This window comes from Carlito syrichta, unplaced genomic scaffold (assembly GCF_000164805.1).
Source record: "Carlito syrichta isolate Samal-C Ts95f unplaced genomic scaffold, Tarsius_syrichta-2.0.1 Scaffold315088, whole genome shotgun sequence".
NCBI lineage: Eukaryota > Metazoa > Chordata > Mammalia > Primates > Tarsiidae > Carlito > Carlito syrichta.
In genome coordinates this window covers 332995-357253 of record NW_007259184.1, presented here as the reverse complement: position 1 = coordinate 357253, position 24259 = coordinate 332995, and the positions used below count along the sequence as shown (strand labels likewise).

The window sequence follows — 24259 nt, the reverse complement described above, 5'->3', positions numbered from 1 at the left end:
TCCACTCCCCCTACGGTCCCGCCCAAGGGGGTGGCACCCGTGAGCGTCAGGCCGAAAACTTGTGCACGCCTCGGCAGATTCTATTGGTTGGAAGGCCGTGGGAAGCAGCTACTGGGAACCAATTGGAATGCACAATCAGACTATGGGGGCGGGGAGAGCACCGCACGCTTCTTCAGGAGCCAATAGAGAAGAGGAACGGTGAAGCGTTTCCTGAGTTCGGGGGTCGGCGGAAGATGGCGGCGGCCGGAGGGGTTTGGTGCTTGGGCCAGCTGTTGAGGTGAGGAGCGGGTGGTGTGTGGACTCAGGCGTTTTCTGTTCCCTGCTGGTACTTGCCCACCACGTGTAGCTAAAGTTTGCGCGGAGATGGCCTTCCTTGTCATGAATCTAAAGTGTTTTCTCAGGCCAGTTTTCAGAGCAGTGTTCCTCTCCCTTTGTTTTCTCCTAGATGGACTGGAGCCGATTAGATGTTAAAGACTCAGTTTACCGCATTTTCTTCGACTGCCGCAGTGATGGCTGAGGAATCGAATATTTTTTCCCTTGTTGCAGCTTTTTAGTTCTCTTCTTCAGTCTAGCCTAATTTAGGGCAATAAATTATTCATATTCATTCCTAGTTTTTCTTTACGACTGGGCTACGAGAGATTCTCCAATCTATCGTGCCTCTTTTCGGGAAATAAGAAACCAGATCGTCCTTCTCATCGCTTAGCTTTTCCTCTTTAACGCACTAAAACTGCCATTGTTAACAAGTCACTTAAATACAAAGCTTATGTTGAATCCTCTGCTTCTTGATCAAACATTGGTTTATATTTTTTTATGGTTGATGCTTACATCATTTTTATCTACGTATTTGTATTACATGGATAATACTGTTTCTTCTAGAAAAGTTAGGAAATCGATGAATAAAAGGAAAAATCCACAGGAATACTACCATCCTGAGATAGCCACCGTTAACATTTTGGTGAAAATTCTCCAGACTTTTTCCCACCTTGTTGTTGTAATACTACTGTATTTTAAATGCCTTGCCCTACACTAATAAAACATAAGGTCTAGTATATTCTACTTACCTCGTTCTTTTAACACCTACACATTTTTGTTTAGGTTGAAAATTTTTAATTAACACCATGGCTTTCTGAATAGTAGTGTATGCATACGTTCCCCAAAGTTCAGGTATTTTTGTCTTAATTTTTTTGTCTTAATTTTTGTCCCTGCTACGTCAAATTCTATAATCATTATTTTATTTTAAATATATATATATATACATATGTGTGTGTGTGTGTGTATTTTTTTATTTTATTTTTTTTTTTTAGAGACAGGGTCTTGCTCTGTCACCTAAGCTATAGTGCAGTGGCACAATCATAGCTTACTGCAGTCTCAAATTCCTGGACTCAAGGGATCCTCCTGCCTCAACCTCCCAAGTAGCTGGAACTACACGCACCATCACACCCAGCTAATTTTTTTTTTTTTTTTAGTTGGAGTCTCACTCTTGTTGACCAGACTGGAGTGCAGTGGCACACTCATGGCTACTGCAGCCTCGACCTGCTGGGTCCAAGTGATCCTTCCACCTCAGCCTTCCAAGTAACTGGAACAACAGATGCGCACCACCATGCCCGGCTAATTTTTTGATTTATTGTATGGACAAGGACTCTCCAAGTTACCTGGGCTCGTCTCAAACCCTGGGCTCAGGCAATCCCCTCACCTCTACCTCTCAAAGTGCTGGAATTACAAGGTGTGAGCCACCAAGCCCAGCTTCCTGATTTTTAAGTTAAATAGTTAAATTTGTAAAGCCTATCACATTAATTTTCCCACCTGAATCCTTTGAAGGAATTGTTATTAAAAATCTTTAGATTCAGACCAGGAGCTTGGTGGCTCAAGCCTATAATCCCAGCACTTGAGGAGGCTGAGGTGAGAGGACTGCCTGAGTCCAGGGGTTTGAGACCAGACTGGGCAACTTGGTGAGACTTCATCTCTACAAGAAATCAAAAAATAAAAACAATAGACTCCCAGGTTTAACTATATATATTTTAGTCTCAAAATTTTCTTTCAAAGCCAACAAAAGCCTTTCCTAATTATTTTATGTCAATAAAAAAAAAATGGGGTCAACAACTCCCAAACACATCCTAGTGGTCTCAGGGTCAATGGCCCTTCCTGATCCCTAACACCCAGTGGGCCTCTGTGGCTGGCTCCCAACACGCAAACAAGGAATTCGTTGGTCCAAAATGTCAGAAGTGATGCTATTGTTTATCCTGATGTAAACAAAAACTATATTGCGCCCTCAGTAATTTTTAAGAGTGTTCTGAGACCAAATTATTTTATAAGTGAAATGCCTCTTGAAGATTTGTTCACAGTAGGAAATCCCACATGGGAAATTTATTTCAAAACTATCTGCTGAGTGTGGTGGCTCATTCCTGTAATCCCAACACTGGGAGGCCAAGACTGGAGGATCAGTTGAGACCAGGAGTTTGAGACCAAGTTGGGACTCCATATTGGGATCCTGTCTCTGTATTAGAAAAAAAGACTTGTAAACCCTAATGATCAATAAAATATTTCTCTGAGTAATTTGTATGCTTTCTATTGATGGACAATGAAAACTATGTAACTACATAAAATATCCTGTTTGCTCTGGTCACTAAGCAGCCCAGAACCCTATCTGCTTTTATATATAAACTTGTAGATGTCTGTGTCCTCCATCAGCCCCACCCTAACATACGCACCATCTTTTATTCTATTTTTTCTGGCCGTGGCTTTTTATTATTTAACATTTGGTATTTTATTGTTTTTATATCTTATAAGTTTCTCAAATCTCTTATAAATTCAGGGTATAAAAAATATTAAATTAGGTACCAACTATATTGGCCAACCATAAAAGAAAAACATACCTTGAAATTTTACTTTAACATATTTTAAGAGACATCTAAAGAGGTAATAAAATTTTTCATTAAGACAAATACTTATTGGATGGCTTCTCTGTGCTGAGCACTATCCTGGACATTGGGGATACAGTAATGAGCAAGCTGGGTCCTTGGTTTTGCAGAGCCTTTAATCAACTGACAGTAATAGAGAAACTTGTAACAGTTTGTGAATGGGTTTACTAATGTGCATTAAGTAGAACATTAGTGGATTTTTGGCAGCTTGTTCAGAGGTACATAAGGGAAGGTGGTATCAGGTCATGTAAACAGGTCGAAAGCAGAACTGGAAATAGAACTGGACACATCTAAGTTCTATTCCTTTACCTCAAAAATTGTTCTACTTAAGGTGAAATGAGAGAATAACCATTATTTACTATCTCACCAAACTTTTTTAAAACTTTAAAACAGTTAATTTTAAAGATGTGGGGCACAAGTCAGGGTTAGGTATATAAATGTTCATTATGCAGGTACCCTTGTTGATGAGATGTGCCCTTCTTTCTCCTGGCAGTTTCCCTCAACTGCCAATCCTACGCCCTTCCCCTGGCAGTTCCCCACTACTGCCAGTCTCTTACTTATAATATTATGATAATTCTTCCAAGGTCCACTTATGAGTGAGAACATGTGGTACTCTGTTTCTGTGATAAATCACTGAGTATAATGGTTTTTGTTTTTTTTTAAGAAGTCTCACTCGCTGTATTTCTCAGGCTGGTCTCAAACAAACTCCTGGGCTCAAGCAGTCCCCTTGCTTGGCCTCCTAAAGTGCTGAGATTATAGGCGTGAGTCACCACCCCCAACCTCTCCAAACTTTTAATTAATGGACTATCAATCATTCAAAAGATGCATTTCTTAGGATTATATTTTGTTCTTATAAGCATTGGATGCTGTTTCTAATCATGTCTTGTTTAGGTTAATAGTTAAATTTGGGTTTAAGCTCCTAACATACACACTGAATTAGGAGAAAGGTGTCTCAGTGTTGACTTTTATTATTGATTAAAGTATATCAAATTGCTAGCATGCTATGGAGATTGGAATTAAAGGGGACTTATACTTTCAATGTTGGAATTTGGTAGCATTAGTATTTTCGTGATTGAAAGACTTTTAATACTTGAGTATTTTGTTAGCAGACTTACAAATTACAATTCTCTTTGTTACTAAAATGTAAAGTAGGTATGCACAAGTTACTTTAATTTGTAGTCCTTTTTATTTAATGGGCATTATATTAATTTCCAACTTCCCCCTCTTATTTCAGGTTTTTTTATTCACTATTCTTCCCTGGGCTAATTGTATGTGGAACTTTATGTGCATGTTTCGTCATTGTCCTTTGGGGAATCAGACTGCTCCTACAGAAGAAGAAAAAGTCCATGTCAACTAGCAAAAATGGGAAAACTCAAATGGTGATTGCATTTTTTCATCCATACTGCAATGCTGGTGGAGGAGGAGAAAGAGTTTTATGGTGTGCCTTAAGAGCCCTGCAAAAAAAGTGGGTATGCATCTTTCTTAGCTAATTTACTATATAATTACCATGTTTTAAAAATAATTATTCAAAAATTCATCTTTCTCTGGTACCTTATTGATAGCCAGGAATTTCTTTTTTCCACTCTTCTTCAATAAGAAAATATTTATCTCATATGCCCACCTGCCTTATATGACCCTGTTGAGTTTTAGTTGCTATGATATGGAAATAGATGGAGAAAGTATCTGCCCTTTTATGGCATAATTGAATGGTTACAACTAGTCCCCTTGCGATGCAGAAGACATTAAACAATAAACATAAGTATACCAAGTATTGCAGAGCACTGTAAGCCTGAATACTTTCAGTCAGTGGCGTCCCATAGGAATAATCTCTATGAAAGACCTCATCGCTACAATAAATCAAAAAATTAGCCAGGTGTGGTAGCGTGCGCCTGTAGTTCCAGCTACTTGGAAGGCTGAGGCGGAAGGACCGCTGGAGCCCAGCAGGTCGAGGCTGCAGTGACCGAGAGCAGCCACTGCACTCCAGTCTGGGTGACAAAGTGAGACTCCAACAAAAAAAAAAAAAAAGTATCTATTTGACTCTTGATATCATTACCAATTGGATAGTCTTGGGTTAACTATGTTAGAAAGAACATGGTATTATACATTCTTACATGTTTTAGGCTTCCTAATCCCCACCCTCTTGTGCCCCTCCCAAATACCTATGATTGCCTTCTAGAAAGGAAAAAGTGTAAGGTATGAGTTCCATTCCTGTTTTATTATATGAGGAAAACTATTATCAGGTACTGCTCTAGGAGTTGAGGTTAAGTAGTGAACAAGATCAAGTCCTTCACTCCTGGACCTTAGATTTTCGTTGAAAGAGACAAGATAATAAGCAAAGAAGAAAATTATCAAGTAGACGTGCTATATAAAAAGTTAAAGTAGGATAATGAGTGTCTTGGTCAGGGCCCAGTGACTCACACCCAGCATTTTGGGAGGCCAAGAGGGGAGAATCCCTTGAGACCAGGAGTTCGAGTCCAGCCTGGGCAACATAATGAGACCCCCCCAACTCTCCAAAAATTTTTTTTAAAGTACTTCTTCAAGGTACAGTATTTCCAGCCTAGGCAACATAGCAAGACTTTGTCTCTACAAAAAAATAAAAAATTAAGCTGAACATGGTGGCACATGCTTGTAGTCTCGGCTACTTAGGAGGCTGAGGCAGAAGGATCACCTAAGCCTAGGAGGTCAAGGATGTGATGAGCTGTGATCCTGCCACTGTACTCTAGCCTGGGCAGCTGAGTGAGACCCTGAGGAGATAACAGTTAACAGAAAGCTGAATGACAAAAATAGCTGCATTAATGAGTGTCTGTTATATGTCAGGCATTGTGTGGAGTGCTTTACATCACTCAATTCTCAAAACAGCCTTAATGTAGTTATTACTATTAGATTATCCCCATTTGACATAGTAGGAAACTGGTGCACTAGAGCCCATGTTTTGTGTGTGTATGTTTCTGTTTTTTTTGTTTTTTCTTTAATAGAGACTGGTCTTGGTATATACTGGTTGGTATTGTACTCCTGTCCTCAAGCAGTCCTCCAGGCTTGGCCTCTCAAAGTGCTTGGAATGTAGGCATGAGCAACCACACCTGGCCTAGAGCACATGTTCTAAATGACAAGAAAAGGGAATTCACTGCAAGTTCCTAAAGCTGGTTGGAACTTGGCTTCTTCACAGCTTGGCCATACCCTAGTGGACAAAGGAGAGCATGAGGGGAGAGGTTACAGAAGGAGACAGGGGTCCGCCTGTGCTGGACTTGAGTAAGCAGGGGAAGAAGTTTAGATTTATTCTAATCACTATGGAAAACCACATGAGGATTGTCAACAGAGATGATATTTCTGATTATCTGCTGCATAAAAATCACTCCACATTGAATGGCTTAAAACAGGACTTTATTATTTCTTCTAGTTTGAGTGTTGACTGTCTCCTGTGCCCTGTTTGTAGTCTGTTATACTCTTGCAGTTAGATGGCAGCTGGGGCTGGGGACATCTGAAGGCTTCTTCATTCACTACCTGGTTCCTGGCCTGGGATGACTGGCATATTGGGGGCTTTCAGGCATCTCTTGCCAAGCAGGCTTTTCACTTGACTATTTTGGTCTTACACAAAACATAGCAGTCTCGGGAGGGCTGGACTTTTTATATAACAGCTGTCTTCTAGAGGGAGCATTCCAAGAGACAAGAAGTAGGAGCTGCCAGTTTCTTTAGAGTTTGTGTTGGGAAACTGGCCTGATGTCACTTTTGCCAATATTCTCAGTCACAGAGCCCACTGTTATTCCAGGAGTGGGGACATAGATTCTCACCTCTCAATGGGAAACCATCAATGAACTTGTGGCCATTTTAAGCTACCAGAGATGACAATCTTTGTAAGCATTTTAAAAGGCTCATTCTGGCTTTTAGTTAAACAGTGACTGGAGGGGACCAGGGAGGAGCGGTTAGATTCTCATCTTTCAGGCTTTCATTGCATCCTGTGGCCATCTTTATCAATGCATATCACACAGTTTAGCAATTGTTTATACAAGATGGAACCAAAATAAAACCAGAATTACCTTTTGGGGGACAAGCCCTTTGTAGAACTCTCAGAATTAGTTCCCCTGGATCAACAGTCAACCATAGTTTTTATCTGAGAAGTTTACCTTACAATTTGTGGAAGAGGTATCCCAACTTGTGGCAAACAGGTGACTGGTTCTTCCACCATGACAACACACCTGTCCGCACTGCACTGAGTGTTCAGCAGTTTTTGGCCCCCAAAATGGCATGACCCTCATGGCCCACCCTCCCTATTCAACCCATCTTGCCCCAAGCACTTTTTTTGTGTTTCCCTGGATGACGAAAGTCTTCAAAGGGAAGTGATTTGCCAGTGTGGACAAAATGTATTTAAAAATGGCAGAAACGCTAAAAGCCTTCAAAATTGACAAGTTCAGAAACTGTTCTGAGCAGTGGAAAAAGCATCTCAACTGAGGTTTAAACATGTAAGAATAAATACACAATTTTTTATAAATAAATTCTAGGTTTTTTTAAGTTCTTCCTTGATGTCTGTTCTCTCCACTGGACTGAACTCCTGAGAATAAAGGTCTCTCTCATCTCTGTATCACCAAAACCTAGCATCTCATACTAGATACTTAATAAATATTGTATGGCTTGAAGAAAAATTATAACACAACCAGAAGAAGACTAAAGCTTTAAAAATCTTAAGAATATACTTTTAGATATTTTCATTTTAATTATATCATATCTGATTGTGATGCAGGCACAAGATCTAGTTCTTAAAACCTTTTTGTGTTTCTCAGTAAAAACACTGAGTAATGCTTTAGCATTATGATACTGTCTGGAGACATGTTTGGTGCATTTTACTGTAATGAGTATTTATTAAGAACCTGTTAGGTCAGTGGGCTAGTGCTGTGGGTAAGATATAAGGCTTTGCACAGAAATTAGATTAGACGAGATAGTTTATTTAGGGAGAAAATCAGAGAAGAGTGGATTTGCTTCTCAAGGGAGAGAAGGGACCAGATGCTTGAAGGAAACGTAGCGGTGAATGCTTGAGATTGAAGGCTTTTTAAAGCTTCCCTTTTTGGGGGACAAAATGCCATGACAGATGGGTGAGTCAGTCACTAGCACATAGACAAAGGTGGACTGGTAGCTAGATGGATAGGTCAGTCAAATAGGTGAGAAAGGCAGGGCCAATAACTGAAAGACAGATTCTTGGGAGAAGTTATTAATGTCTTGTGACTTGCCCAGGGTTCCTGTAAAGGTTTATTGTCGTGTATGAGCTCGAGACTAGAGAAACTCCATTTGGGACTCTGTCCTTTCATTCCCTCCTCTGCTTGTTTTGAAATATTCTTATTTAATACTGGGGAACATGGACAGTGGTCTGTCTTCTGTAGCTACTTCCTGCTGAATTGGAGCACAGAGATACCCCTGCCTGTCTAAAGAGGAAGAGATGAGGGCACAGTAGCCAATGGAGTTGTTGGAGTATTTTTAGTGTCTGTACACAAAGCACTGTGTAAAAGTGCATTCTATTAGAATTAATAATACTATAAGGGCAGTTATAACTGCTGTTACAACATATTAAGGCTTTGATATATGGTAAGATATATTTATAAATAGTTACCCCAGTGAACTCAGCACCCACTACAGGAATTCAAGCGGTTTTCACTATTGTACTAATGAACTCCTTAGTCTATATGTGGATGTCTCCGCAGCTTGTTTCCAAGTTCCTTTGGATTTTGTGTTGGGAATTTATAGACAGTTATGAGGGAGCCCAAGAAGGGAAAGTCAGAACTTTTTTTTTTTTAATATATACAGAGGATACCATAAATGTTGAAAAGCAGAGGAAACCAAGTTTGACTGAGAAAGTCTGAAGCAAAAAAATTTGACAGTTAGTTTGGAGACAAGTAGTTAGGTTGTAGTTTAAGTTGTAGGAAATAATAATAAACAAGAGAATTTGAAACAGGTGTACTATATTTTTGAGTAATATTTTCTCTTTAGTTCTCCGTTTTTATTAAAGGTAAATTATAGTAGGACCTACTTATTCATAAAATAGGTTTTAGACTTATTTGTATATGAAGTGCAGCAAGAATAATTCCTTGCCATTATAGGCTTTTTTGAATTGGCTTTGTTGAGACTCTGTTCATAAGAAACTTTAGATTAGACGTGTCAGGAACCTTTGAGTTAGCCAAGGATTTGCTGTATAGACCTGTATAGACTAGGCTAGCCTTTTCAAGGGCTTTCTATTGGCGCTTTATAGATCTTAGTCTTAATTCCTTAAAGCAGTTTGTTTTGAAACAGTATTCCAGAAAGCCTTGATAAAACAACCAGTATTTTCTTTTTTTTTTTTGAGTTGGAGTCTCACTCTGTCGCCCAGACTGGAGTGCAGTGGCCGCTCTCGGCCACCGCAGCCTCGACCTGCTGGACCCCAGCGATCCTTCTGCCTCAGCCTTCCAAGTAGCTGGAATTACAGGCATGTGCTACCACGCCCAGCTGATTTTTGATTTATTGTAGAGAGGAGGTCTCGCTGCCCAGGCAGGTCTCGAACACGGGCTCAAGGCAATCCACTCACCTCAGCCTCCCAAAGGTGCGGGATTACAGACTAAGCCACCGAACCCGGCTACAACCAGTATTTTCAATCACATTTTGTTACAAAAGAAAATAGTTCTTATTGAACTTATGCAAAAAAAATACTCTTAACAAATTAATAGCTTCCAAATTTTGGAGAAATTAGGTAGAAAGATATATGCCCTAAATTTAATTTATAAGAACATACTTTACTTATTTGTAAGACCAAATAGCTTCAAGAAATAGATTTTCTATAGCAAAAATTATTAGTGATACTTTAAACAAAAAGGTTATTCTGTCATCAATCTTATGTTGGATTAGCAATTCTTATGCCTGGAGGGAAATTTTAAATCGTTAGCAATTTGGCACTGAAAAACATTTGTCAAGATCTGTGAGTGATTGAGGCCTGTAAAGGCAAAGTTTGGAAGAGATCTCAGATACCATTTTAGATTTTACAATAGTTGTTGTTTACAAAACAATTTACCTTGTTTGCAGGCCATTCAGGAGGAGTGTGTGGGGGAGCCTCTTTTTGTTTTCTACCCCAGAAAGACTGATTGGAGAACCTGAAACTTTACATGTTGAAAAGTTTAGGTATTAAAGGTTTTAAAAGCATGATGTTATAACATAGGGTTACAGGCCATTGTAAACGTTGCTCATTTAGCCAAAGTGATAGTCCAAAGATTTTGAAAAGTAAAAACCTTGCTTTTTGATGGAAATTTATTCTTAAACAAAAAACTAACAAAGACAGCAGACGCCTATCTGAATCCATCTCTTCCTTCCCCACTCTGTTGTATAGAGAAGAAAATTCCTTTTGGAGGTTTGGAAGGGTCAGGTCATTTTAAGGATATTAAAGGTCTTATATATTGGGGACTACCAATTAAGAGGCTTGTGTTCTGGTCCCTCAGTAGCCTCATAGAGAAGTTTAGCAATGAGGCCATAGCTCGGGATTTGGATCTTAAAATATCCAGTAAGGCCCCCTCCAAAAAACAGTTCTTTTTTTAACCTTTTTATAGATAACTTTTTATATCTATAATTTGAATTAACCTTTTAGTAACTTATAATTAAGACAAGACTATATGGTCCAACATTGATGACCAGGAAGGACCAAGTGACTGGCACCTGTGTTAATTAAGAAATTAGTTTGGGTTTCAGTGCCCTAATATTCACCTGAGGGTTGTTGGGGTGATGGTACTAAGCTGGTGGTACCAGGCACTTCAGCAGATTTTCAGGATTCCTCAGTGGCCACCATTTCCTGAGCCAGATGTTCCCCCTTCCCTCCAGAAAAGGGGTACCTGCCCCCCAGTGGCTCTGTGGCCTGCATAGTAGACAAGGTCCTGGAGGTTTAGGCCTCTTTGGGTTAACTATGCTTCAAGTGCCCCTCATAGATTGTACCCGTAGCAACAGACACCATCCCCCTTAGCAAGTTTGTTCTTACCAGGTTTCTGTCAGGTAGCTGAAGTCTTGTTGCTAGTGGCAATTGCCAAGTGGAATACCTGTTTTTGGCCCTCTGGTCCTGCTGCTCTCCATGTTGGCATCCTTTTGCTTCTTCAATGTTTCTGTTAAAACCTTAAAAGTTTCTTTTTTTTTTGTAATTAGAAGATTGGTACCTGTAGTTCCAATGCTAGCCTTTGGAGTTGGGCATGTAATAACCCGTGGGATATAACTTTGCTTGCGAAGTAGAGAGATTTAAAAAATGCCTGTACAGCCGGGCTCCATAGCTCAGTCTGTAATCCCAGCACTTTGGGAGGCTGAGGTGAGTGGATTGCCTGAGCCCTCAGGTTTGAGACCCGTCTGGGCAACTTGGTGAGACCTCATCTCTACAATAAATTAAAAATTATGCAGGTGATGACACTGTAAAGCGACCAAAGTCTGAATAAAATGATTGCTATCTTGTCTGATGCACCAAGTCTCTCCTAGCCTTGGCTTCCAGAAGAGGGCCCATACTTGTACAGGGCCCAGACCAGGTGACCACCATTTTGCCTCTCTCCCAAGCTTGACCATTATGCCATCATCAAGTTTCCCCTAACCACTGAGTCTGCCATGAAGAAAATAGAAGACAACAACACACTCGTGTTCATCGTGGATGTTAAAGCCAACAAGCACCAGATAAAACAGGCTGTGAAGAAGCTCTATGACATTGATGTTGCCAGGGTCAACACCCTGATTAGGCCTGATGGAGAGAAGAAGGCATATGTTCGACTGGCTCCTGATTATGATGCTTTGGATGTTGCCAACAAAATTGGGATCATTTAAACAGAGTCCAGCTGGCTAATTCTAAATATATATCTTCTCACCATAAATAAATAAATAAATAAATAAAAAATAAAAATTAGCCGGGCGTGGTAGCACACGCCTGTAGTTCCAGCTACTTGGAAGGCTGAGGCGGAAGAATCGCCTGAGCCCAGCAGATAGAGGCTGTGGTGGCCGGGAGTGGCCACTGCACTCCAGTCTGGGCGACAGAGTGAGACTCCAACTCAAAAATAAAAAAATAAATTAAGACTCCAACTCAAAAATAAAAATAAAAATAAATTAAAAATGCCTGTACATATGAAACTTTTGACCACTTCCATTTGTAATGGTCTGATGTAGAACCCTTTTAGAGTGAACTGACCACGTGGATATGAAATTGTTTGTCCCTACTTATTTTCAATTATGAACAGGCAGATTTGTTAAGACCCTTTTTAAACCACTAAATTACAGACTAGGAGGTTCCAGAGATTGGGAGGAGGCTTTTGGAAAACAAATAGTTGTGAGGTGTGGACAATTAAGTGAGAGTGATCAGTTCTCATGCCTCATTGTACTACACAGAGTATCCAGAATTTTGCCCATCCCACAGAAATACTGGGCTCAGTAAAGTGACCCAACTTTTTTCTAAAAAAAACCTTTAGCAAGCCTGACATAATAAACACTGGTGTTATTTAGCACTAATGTTTTAGCACACGGTAGAGTCATAGGAAGTAAGATTTTACTAGAGCACTTGGAAGTTTGGTTTGGAAAAGCAGATTAGAATGACAAGGTTGTGTTTTCCTGTGAGTTAACAGCTTTTTTATAAAAGTGACACGTGATCCCTTTTGTTTCTATCCAGGAGGGTTGATAGTTCCCGTTTAGAGTTAATTTGAGAGATTTAATATAGAAAAGGGAATATGGACTCTAATACCTTTTGCTCTGGCCACCTCCCTGAGGGGAAACTGGTAAGCTTTGGGTGGAAGCCTGAAAGGGCTTCCCAGAAGGGCTATGGACAGGTGAGGGGTTGAAGGCAGCAGAGAAGGGGAAAGGAGGCTAGGGTTGATTGCTTCTGCAGTTGGTGTAGGCCTTCCCTCTGGTGGGTAAAGAAAAAGTGGAGGGCGAGAAGGCTGAGGGGCCAAATGAGTGTAGGAGGGTAGGAATTGTGTTTGAGAGAAAGGGCGAGTTAGATCGGCTGGATCAGAGATGTCAGAAGGAGAGCAGGAAGGAGATAAAGTAATTAAAGAAGGAGTTAGGAGTATGCCACAGGAAGAACAAGGGTCTAGGCGGCACCATTTTTAGAAAAGCTTGTTTAGAAGGAACCTCAGACTACTTGCCCTTGTGGCAGCAATAGAGGTCAGGTTGAAGGAGAGTATTAGAGGCAAGAGACCTGCCTTGGGCCCCACCTCCTGGTCACCTGGCTGGTATTGAGGGGGAAAAAATGATATGCTTAGGGCAGATATCTTTCTCTAGTAGAGAGTCTTGAGACCTTTTAGAATTGCATTTCAATGGGGGGCCCTTGGCCACCCCATAGTGACGATTCCCCATGAGGAATTCTAAAGAGAAAAAAGGAATTGGTCCTGAGAATGGTCTCATACAACTGGAAAAAGAGAAACCCATCCACATTCTCAGTTGGCATCCCAAAAGAGAATTAGTGGAATCACCCTGAATGTGTGGGTATCGTGTAAGAAAGGGGTGTCCTCTTGAGCCCTTCAACCCATTGGAGGCAGTCTTTCTGCCAGCGGCAAGACTGCTCCCATGCGTGTTTGGAAGACTTAGTACCCAGATTTCGGGGTGGAGGGGGTGGTGGGCCCGCAGCCCCAGCGAGAGAAAGCTTCTGAACGAAGAAAGTGTCTTTTCAAATTTGTTCCTAGACCTTTTAATAAGGGATAAGGTAGCCGGGCTCGGTGGCTCAGCTTGTAATCCTGCGCCTTTGGGAGGCTGAGGTGAGTGGATTGCCTGAGCCCACGGGTTCGAGACCTGCCTGGGCAGGCGAGATCTCATCTCTACAATAAAATCAAAAAATTAGCCGGGCGTGGTAGCACGTGCCTGTAATTCCGGCTACTCGGAAGGCTGAGGCGGAAGGATCGCCGGAGCCCAGCAGGTCGAGGCTGCGGTGGCCGGGAGCGGCCACTGCACTCCAGTCTGGGTGACAGAGTGAGACTCCAACTCAAAAAAAAAAAAAAAATAAGGGGAGAAGGTAATATATGGACTCATCAGTATTGAAATGTTGTATCAGATAAAGCCAAGGTAACAGGGAGGGTCCAGTCAATGTAGTTTGCTGGCAGGCAGTGAAGGAGGAAGGCAAGGTGAGCAGAGAGACAGGGAGAGAGAGAGAAAGAGAGCCAAGGACCTCGTCTCTCATCATATCAGTCGATCAGGGGCCTTCTAGCCTTTCCAGAGTGAAGTCCTGGCAAAGGGCCATCAGTTGGCTTCCAAAATCCAGCACAGTCCATGGAAAGACTTGAATTAGAAAGGAGATGAGGAGGTAAGAGCAGGCTCTGGCCTCTCAACCTAACAGGCTCTAGTGGTCTGTCAGCTTTTCCTGGGACCTTCAGGTTTACTAGAGAGCAGCCCCAGTCAGAACCATCAGTTATCTCTGAGTTCCAATACAGTCCACAGAGAGAGACTTGAGATGGTAAAGAGGAGAGAGAGAGAGAGAGAGCGTGGAGGGAACTCTGCAGATCTCCCTATACAGGCCATCAAAATGTTAGGTCAACGGGCTGGTGTCGCAGTAAAGATGCAAAGAATTGCACAGAAATGAGATTAGAAAAAAGATAATTTAGAAAGTAGATCAGAAACAGCTGGGCGTGGTGACTCAGCCTATAATCCTAGCACTTTGGGAGGCCAAGGCAAGAGGATTGCTTGAGCCCGGGGGTTCGAGACCAGCCCGGGCAACTTGGTGAGACCTTGTCTCTACAATAAATCACAAAAACTAGTCAGGCATGGTGGCATGTGTCTTTAGTTCCAGCTACTTGGAAGGCTGAGGTGGAAGGATTGCCTAAGCCCAGCAGGTCAAGGCTGCGGTGACTGTAAGCGTACCACTGTACTCCAGCCTGGTCGACAAGAATGAGACTGGTTGACAAGAATGAGACTCCAACTCAAAAAAAAAAAGAAAGGAAGAAAGTAGATCAGAAAAGAGTGGATTCACTCTCAAGGGATAGAAGGGGCCAGACGCTTGAAGTGGTGGCAAATGCTTGAGGTTGAGGGCTTTAAAAAGCTTCCCTTTGTTGGGGGTAGGTTTCCATGGTGATGGGGTCTGTTTCCCATATCTCTGACTGCAGTTGGATGGGTGGGTCAGTCACGAACTCATAGAATAAAGGTGGGCTGGTAGCTGGATGGGTGGGTCAGCCACATAGATGAGATGAGTAGGGCCAGTAGTTGAGAGAAAAATTTTGGGGAGATGTTATTCTTAGTGTCTTGTGACTTGCCTGGGGTGTTCTAGAAAAGGATCATTGTTGTGTATGAGCTCAAGGAGACCAGAAAAACTCCAGTTTGGGTTTTGCCCTTTCAGAATGATATTTTACTGAACGTTGTCAAAATTTTTGAATATTTCTGAAAAATGAAAATGTCTCATTTTAAATCAGCAATTTTTGTTGCTGCCTGCTCTATGTGAAAAACTCAGTGGAAGAAAGCAAAGAATTAGACGATATGGTATCATTTGGAGGACTAACATTTTATTGTAGGGCAGTGCAAGACTCAGGAAAGGATGAAGTCGGGAGTTATAATCAATAAATGAAAAACAGTGGAAAACACTTCTAAAAGGTATAAAAATATGCTTCTTAATCATTGTGAGGTAATAATTATCTACAACTTTTTGCTTGATTTTTAACCTGAATCAATGACATTCTTAACCATTATGTCCTATTTAGGTATCCCGAAGCAGTTTATGTGGTTTATACTGGCGATGTTAATATCAGCGGTCAACAGATACTAGAAGGTGCTTTCAGAAGATTTAACATCAGATTAATTTGCCCAGTGCAGTTTGTTTTCTTAAGGAAGCGCTACCTTGTGGAAGATTCTCTTTATCCTCACTTTACACTTCTGGGCCAAAGTCTAGGATCCATCTTTCTTGGATGGGAAGCTCTGATGCAGTGTGTTCCTGATGTTTACATCGATTCAATGGGATATGCTTTCACACTTCCTCTGTTTAAGTATATAGGGGGTTGCCGAGTTGGAAGCTATGTTCATTATCCCACTATTAGCACTGACATGCTCTCTGTAGTGAAGAATCAAAATGTTGGATTCAATAATGCAGCCTTCATTACCAGGAATCCTTTTCTCAGCAAAGTAAAGCTCATCTACTACTACTTATTTGCTTTTATCTATGGACTTGTTGGTTCTTGCAGTGATGTAGTCATGGTCAATTCTTCTTGGACACTAAACCATATCCTCTCACTGTGGAAGGTTGGGAATTGCACTAACATTGTTTATCCACCTTGTGATGTACAGACATTTCTGGACATTCCCTTACATGAGAAAAAGAAGACCTCAGGACATTTGCTGGTTTCTATTGGCCAGTTTAGGCCTGAAAAGAATCATCCTTTGCAGATCAGAGCCTTCGCTAAATTGCTCCGTAAGAAGGTGGCTGAGTCACCACCTTCTCCTAAACTTGTCCTCATTGGAGGTTGTCGTAACAAAGATGATGAACTTAGGGTAAACCAACTGAGAAGGCTGACTGAAGATTTAGGAGTTCAAGAAGATGTGGAATTTAAAATAAACATCCCATTTGATGAATTAAAGAAGTACTTATCCGAAGCAACAATTGGTCTGCATACCATGTGGAATGAGCATTTTGGGATTGGTGAGTTTGCTGCCATATAATGTACATTTTAGGTTGATAAGATTATAATACTCTGAAGTCTGCGTCAAGTCCTGATTCTCTTCTTCTCTTAACCCATCAAGTATGCTTTCCTCATTTGAGACCCTGTAAGACAGTGGTTAATAATAGCCACTAATATTTATTGACCACTTATTATGTGCAGGTCACTGTGTTGAGATTTTTACAAGTATTAGCTAATTTAATCCTCTCTAAAACCCTATTCAATAGATATTATTCTTCCTTTTTTTGTGTGTGTGAATCGGAGTCTCACTCTGTCACCCAGGCTGGAGTGCGGTGGCACACTGCTCATGGCCACTGCATCCTTGACCTGCTGAGCTCAGGCGATCCTTCTGTCTCAGCCTTCCTTCCAAGTAGCTGGAACTACAGGTGGGTGCTACCACAGCCAGCTAATTTTTTTGTTTATTGTAGAGACGAGGCCTCACCAAGTTGCCCAGGCTGGTCTTGAACCTCTGGGCTTAGGCAATCCTCTCACCTCTGCCTCCCCAAAGTGCTGGGATTACAGGCTGGAGCCACTGCGCCCAGCTATTATTCCCATTTTATAGATAAGACAACTCCTGCACAGAAAGTTTAGAAATCACTCAAGGTCAATTGCACAGTAAGTGGGAGAGCTCAGATTCTAACCCAGATAGCCCCTGCTCTTAGCTGCCATGTTTTTTCTCTTCATCTTACCCCATTTACATACTGGTCCAGATTCCTGGGCCCTACCGTAATCCTACTGAATGACCAAATCAGAATCTCTGGTCAGGGTCCAGGTAGATGTGTTTTGGTAAAGCTGCTTGGGCAACTCTGTTGTAAAGCTGAGAACCACTGTCTCCATGTGGGCTTCTAACAGTCATTCTTTTAGTCTTTTATTAGAATGGCCGCTTCTCTTTGTGCCAAATCCCATTGTAAGTGTTCAACTTAAATCTCCTTGCCCTTTAGCCTTTCCTGTTTATTCTAGCACATTGCTTTCTCTATTCTGACTTCCATTAAGCACACATACCACTTTGTGTTGAGTTTGGGTCAGGATGTATGTCTCACTTTGCTAGCAGTTAGGGGAAAACAGGAAAACATAAGAGTGAAGTTTCCTGTTTTAAGACTACAGTTTCTCTTATGCTTTTTTATCCCTAGGTAGTAGCACAGTACTAAGCCCAGATGCTCAGTAAGCACTTGTTGATTCCGTCTTCTTCATGGGATCTGATATCCTGTGCTTCCTTCCACAGAAACTTACTGAGCATTCACCTTGTGCCAGGCACTCAAGTGGGTGCTACAGTATGACAGAGACAGGACATACCCAAGGCTTCCCGCATAGGCATGTGCTGTGCAGTATGCCAAGTGCTGTACTAGGGTAGTGCAGGGTGATGTGAAAGCACCAAAGAGAAACGCTAGACTTGAGGGGGTGGGGAACAGTTGTCCAAGGAAGTGAGGTCACACTCAAGCTGGGACCTGAACAATAATTAGAAGGTAGCCAGGCAAGAGGGGAGAGTTTCCAGCAGTGGGAACAGCACTGTGACTGGAGTGACAATAGGAATGTCAGCAGACATATTCAACATGACCAGAGGCTGAAGGAGGAAAGGCAAGACAATGGGAGAGGTGATCTAAGCTAGGCTAAGCATGTGGGAAAGCATAGAAGGACTTAAGTTTTGCATCTAAAAGCTTCTGTTTCCAAAAGTCCACCCTGGCTGCTGTGTGGGGAGTGGATGGATGAGGAGCAGGGAGAGCAAGGCTGGAAAGACAGGATAAGTTGGGCTGCCGCAGCAACCCAGGTGAGAGGTACTAGCGGTCTAAACTTGGTAGGTGAACATGCTTGACGGAGAATCTAGATAGTATTGAACAGGACTGCAAATGAAGCAGGAAATGGAGGCCGTGATGACTGCCTAGAGTTTGGGGGTTGGGCAACTGTGTGAGTGGTATTGGCTTTCCCCAAGAGCAGAGGCAGTTGGTGAACCAAGTGTGGAACCTCTGGGGTTTGAGTCATCTGTGGGACATATGCGTGCATGTGTCAGGAGGTGGTCATATATATGTCCGAAGTTGAGGAGAGGGACCCGATCTGAAAATACAGTTGAAGAGTTGGCCTTGTCCAGGTTGTTATAAAAACCCCCATGGATGTGGATAAGATTGCCTGGGGAAGGTGTGCAGAGCAAGAAGAGGCTCTTAGTACCAAATGCAGGGAACAGAAATGGTTGAGAAATGATAGATGAGGAACCAGCAAAGAGCCAGGAAGAAATAGAGGGAGAGGGAACTGGCCAGTGCAGTGTCTTGGAACCAAGGAAGAGTGTTTTGGGAAGAAGGGAAAGAGCACAGATCGAGGCTGCCCAGATGCTGGGGAAGGCAAGGCAGCCATTGGTGACCTGGGCAAGAGCAGCTTCAAGGGAGAAGTGGAAGCAAAAGTCAGACTATGAGCCAAAAGTCAGAGGTTGAGTTTTAAGATGTGAGCAAGTAGCGTTGGTGAGTGCAGGTCACACTTGCAGTAGTTTATCTGTGAAGGGGTTGGGGATCTGAGGAGGGGCATGTGGATGCTAGCTTCAATGCTGATACGAAAGGGTCAGTAGAAACTGGATGTGAGGCACACCTGTAGTCCCATCTACTTAGGAGGCTGGGGCAGGAGGATCACTTGAGCCAGGAGTTTGAGGCTACCATGAGCTGTGATCATGCAACTACACCTTAGTCTGGGCGACAGAGCAAGTCCCTGTCTCTAAAAAATAAATAAATAAATATAAACTAGCATACAATTTGAAAATTTTTTATTTAAGATAAAGAAAAGGGGGCCAATAGAGTGAGAGAGGGTAAAATTGATTAGAGGAGGTCTCTGAGAGAGTACAAAGGAATGCCCTCCTGCCTCAAGCAGAATACAGCATGAGCTGCTGAAGTCTATTCTGCAGGAATTCTGCCACTGTAAAAACACATTCAGAGTGATTAAACCTCTTTGTGCATCTAGGATGATATCAGCGCTACACCTCACCCTTTTCTTTATATTCTATATAAGGAAAATTGGGGTAGCAGTTTCTTAAGTCATTCTCTGAAAGATTTAATTCTCCTGGGAGTACAGCTAAGAAAGGCTAGCTCGAGGAAGTTATACCTTCACCCATGTCATCTGGCAGAAACTGACCACAACTTGCAGTTCAACACTGCTTAGGGGCACACAGGGGTCTGAAATAGGCCAGAAATGTGGATAATAACACAAGCGCCAGCCATAGCATGCTTCACTAAGGTGGTTTTTTTTCTTTTTTTCTTTTCTCTACTAATAATGTAATTTGAACTCTTAAAATTTTTCTTTTGGTATCTTTTTATTCCTTTTATCTTTCCTAATACCTGTTAATATTCCCCTGTTTCACTGACATTCTGTAGTCTTCTACTTTGTTTTGTTATCTGCAGTGTATTTATTTTTTGTAAACTCTTCTTCCATCTGCTTGTTTGCTTTAAGTAAGAATGAAGCAGCCTCACTGTGAAGCTTTGGAAACTAAAAAACTTGACATTATTTTATTTCGCACTCTGGAGGTTAAATGAGCAAATTCATAGACATGCAGACATTTGACTAAATTTCGCAGGAGTCTCCAAATACTTGAAGGTTTCTGCTCATCTCTGTTCTTATGAACACACGCAAAACTTAAAAGCCTGCGTGTTTTTTGTTTCGTTCTCAGGCGTTGTGGAGTGCATGGCAGCTGGCACAGTGATCCTTGCACACAATTCAGGGGGCCCGAAGCTCGACATCGTTGTTCCTCACGAAGGCGATGTAACCGGATTTCTGGCTGAGAGTGAAGAAGGCTATGCGGAGACAATGGCTTATATTCTTTCCATGTCTGCAGAAAAGAGACTACAAATCAGGAAAAATGCTCGTGCGTCTGTAAGCAGATTCTCTGATCAGGAGTTTGAAGTGGCATTCCTGTTATCTGTTGAAAAGTTATTTAAGTAATGCCATATCTGTACAAATTAAAGATATTTTATATAAGATGTTTAAACACCTTCATATATAAATACTTGTCTAAACTGATTACCTATTGTAATAAAGTCAGCCTATGCAATGTTCTTAGCAGTATGCATGTAGACAAAATATTTATTTTAATTTTTAAAAAGGCAAAATTACCTAAGTAGAAAAGGTAATTTTATATAGCTTAAATGGAAAAATTTGGGTCTCAAATTCTTAAAAATATGAATCTGAAACAAGAAAAAAGAACAGTCATGAAATGTGATATAATCCATACTTTTAAAATCCCATTTGTCAACTCTCTTTGCTTTAAAAACCAAGAAAGAAAATTTCCTTTTAGGAAAAAAAGGCAATGTTCAAAGGAAAACAGATGATGATAATTGACTTTAGAATTGTTCTGACATTTTTGGAATGCTGATGTTTTTGGAATTCTGATACAATTACTTTTTTTTTAGTTGGAGTCTCACTGTCACCCAGGCTGGCGTGCAGTGGCCAGGTGACATTTGAAAAGAGCACTGGTCCTGGTGTGGTGGCTCATGCCTGTAATCCCAGCACTTTGGGAGGCTCAGGTGGGAGGATCGTGAGCCCAGGTGTTTGAGACCAGCCTGGGAAACATAGCAAGACCTTTTCTCTATGGAAAATCAAAAAATTAGCTAGGCATGCTGATACATACCTGTAGTCACAGCTACTTTGGGGGATGAGGCGAAGGATCATCTGAGTCCAGGAGGTTCTGGCTGTGGTGAGCTGTGATCATGCCACTGTACTCCACCCTAGACAACAGAGTGAGACCCTGACTCAAAAAAAAAAAAAAATTAAAATTAAAAGCATAAAGCTGTTCCTTAATCTTTTGAGTCTCTTAGATTCTAGTCTATAATCTGGAGCTGTTATACCTGCCCCCTCTACCTTTTAGAGTTGTGATACTGAGATGAAAAGTGTGTGAAACTACTCTAAAAATTATACAAGTTACTTTACTTAAAGGTAACAATATATAGTAAATGTTTTCTGTAATCCTGTATCAGTGTATTACAATTCTGTGTAGAATCTTGACTATTTAAGCATACCTGATGTCAAACCAGGTGAAGTAGGGACCAAAGGGAGGTCTAAACTTTACCTACATAATGACCATTTGTATACCTACCCTGAACTGTACCTCACATCTTTAAAATAAAAAAAGGATCTTGACTATTATTAAGCCTCTAGCGAGGAACTGATTTAAATTTAACAAGCCTTCTAGCCACAATACCTAGATTGGAAAAGTGAACATATATGTATGCAGTTACGACCATAAAGACCTACAACTTTTGAATTTTCTGCATACATAGTCAGCTCCTTCTAGTTCAGTGAACTGACCCCCTCCCCAGTCTGCTTCATCTTTGTGTTGGGGCATGTAAAAGAGGTATATCATTCCTTGGAATCTCTCAACCATTTGTCATTCGGCCAGTTTCATTTTCTCCTCCCAGTTATGTTGATTCGTCTGCAGGTTGCCTTCTCTCATCGGATCAAAAAGCAGCAAAACAGAGGGTCAGTCATAGTATGTCTGACACCCCAGTATAGCTTTGTGTTGGAGATGATTCCACTTAGAAAAGAAAGACTGGTAGAAATTGGAATGGAAGGAACTCTACGAATTCTCTGGTCCACTTTTCTCTTATTCTTAACTTTATAAACAAGAACAATTTAAATCTAAAGAACTTACTGGACTCCTTTAGTGTCAAAAAGCTAGTGGATGAAAGATTCAGGATTATAACCTGGATATTCTGACTCCGGGCCCAGTGCTTTTTCTTACTCTAGTGCTAATCTTTGAGGTGAGATTCATACTGTTGCCCACTCGGCCTACTCGTCGACATAAATAAAATTATGGGACCAAAGATTTAAAAAATAATTGAGGCTGAGTGTGGTGGTTCACACCTGTAATCCCAACACTTTGGGAGACCAAGGCAGGAGGACTGCTTTAGTCTAGGAGTTCAAGACCAACCTCGTCTCTACAAAAAAAGAGAAAAAAAAAAGCCAGTGGTGGTGGTAGTGCCTGTAGTCCTGGCTACTTGGAAACCTGAGGCAGAATGATCACCTGAGCCCAGGAGGTTGAGGCTATGGTAAGCCATGATCGTGCCATTGTACTGCAGTGGTGAGTGACAGTGAGACCCCAACTCAAAAAAATGGAAAAGGGCAGGGCAAAAGTCGAGGATGCAATGAAAAGTAGTTTGGAATTCCATAAGAAATTTTCTTTATTTTTTTTTGAGTTGGAGTCTCACTCTATCACCCAGACTGGAGTGCAGTGGCCACTCTCGGCCACCGCAGTCTCGACCTGCTGGGCTCCGGCGATCCTTCCGCCTCAGCCTTCCAAATAGCCAGAATTACAGACATGCGCCACCACGCCCGGCTGATTTTTTGATTTATTGTAGAGATGAGGTCTTACTGCCCAAGTGGGTCTCGAACCCGTGGGCTCAAGGCAATCCACTCACCTCAGCCTCCCAAAGGCACAGGATTACAGGCTGAGCCACCAAGCCCGGTCATAAGAAATTTTTTAAGCTTATTTCTTCATAATGATTTTAACATCACTGGAAAATATAATTTGCATATATGTTTACTTTCAATGTTCTAATGTAATATTACATGTATTTAATTTTTTTCTGAATGATACCATGAGAATTATCAAAGCAGTATGTCAGCTAGTGTCTGTCTGGAGAACTTGGTGACTATTAATTCCTCTAAGATGTTGCTCTAGGGTGCTCTAAATACAAATTCTGACAATTAACTTCATGAACTCGAAAAAGTACTACATACCTCACTGCTGAATATCACCACCGTCACCTTTAAAGTACTCCCCTTAGGAAGTGATCCAATGACACAAGTGCCTTGTCTACCTGTCAGAACAGTTTTGGAACTCTTTTCTGGAATGACCATCAGCGCTGTCATTGTATTACCCTTGATGTCCTGAATGTCATCAAAACATCTTCCTTTCAATATTTCCGTTATCTTCAGGTAAAGAAGAAAGTCATGGGGGGCCAGATCAGGTGAGTAGGGAGGCTATTCCAATACAGTTGTTTACAGGCTAAAAACTTCCTTACAGATAAGCTGGTGCATTGTCGGGATACAAGAGCTCCTTTGGGACCATTTTTGCACACACCTTTCTCATGCCAAGATTTTCAGTCAAGTTTGTTCCTGTTTGTCGATGTTTATTTGGTCTGCTATGCTTCTCGCATATTGATGCACAATTCAGTGAATTTTTGCAGTGTTTTTGTCAGTTTTGCTCACTACTGGCCGTTCTGACCTCTCTTTGTCAGTGACACTTTCTATCTCCTCAGAAAAAAAGTTTAATCCATTTATACATTGCCGTTTTTTCTTTATGACATTATCCCCATAAACTTGGACTAACATGTCCCTGATTTCACTTCTACTCTTGCCAAGTTTAACAAGAAATTTAATGTTTGTTCATTGCTTTCATTCAAGCTCTGACATTTTCAAGATGGCACAAAAACATGCAACAATAATGAATGCCACTCAGCAAGACACCACCATGTTGACACAAACACAGTTGTGAGACACTGGTATACCAAGGTCATGAAACCTTACCGAGTTGTCTGTACAGTACTGCCAACGTAAGCACACAATGGGCAAGTTAGTGAACTTAACTGTCAGACCTTGTATGCTATGTTTTGAACCCACATCAGTGGGGGTTCACATTCTTATTTCCTGTTGTGCACTATTAAGTACGTGTTACATAATCTTCGTACAACAATTATTTGTATGTAAATATGATTTAGATCTAGTAAGTACAAAATCTATTTGTATGTAAATATGATTTAAATAAGTGATTTTTCATTCTATTGGATT

At 41.3% G+C, this 24259-nt stretch overlaps 1 protein-coding gene and 1 pseudogene across 2 annotated transcripts; both read left to right on the top strand.

The window, feature by feature from the left end:
• Positions 1-207: 207 nt before the first annotated feature.
• On the top strand, positions 208-20539 carry ALG11 (ALG11, alpha-1,2-mannosyltransferase). Its single transcript, XM_008072290.1, has 4 exons — positions 208-277; positions 4153-4383; positions 15554-16485; positions 20145-20539. The coding sequence occupies exons 1-4, from the start codon at positions 234-236 to the stop codon at positions 20414-20416; spliced, it is 1479 nt and encodes a 492-aa protein (XP_008070481.1). The 5' UTR covers positions 208-233; the 3' UTR covers positions 20417-20539.
• Positions 11450-11766, top strand: LOC110594397 (annotated as a pseudogene). Its single transcript, XR_002481227.1, has one exon. The product of XR_002481227.1 is annotated as a 60S ribosomal protein L23a pseudogene (transcript).
• Positions 20540-24259: the final 3720 nt, after the last annotated feature.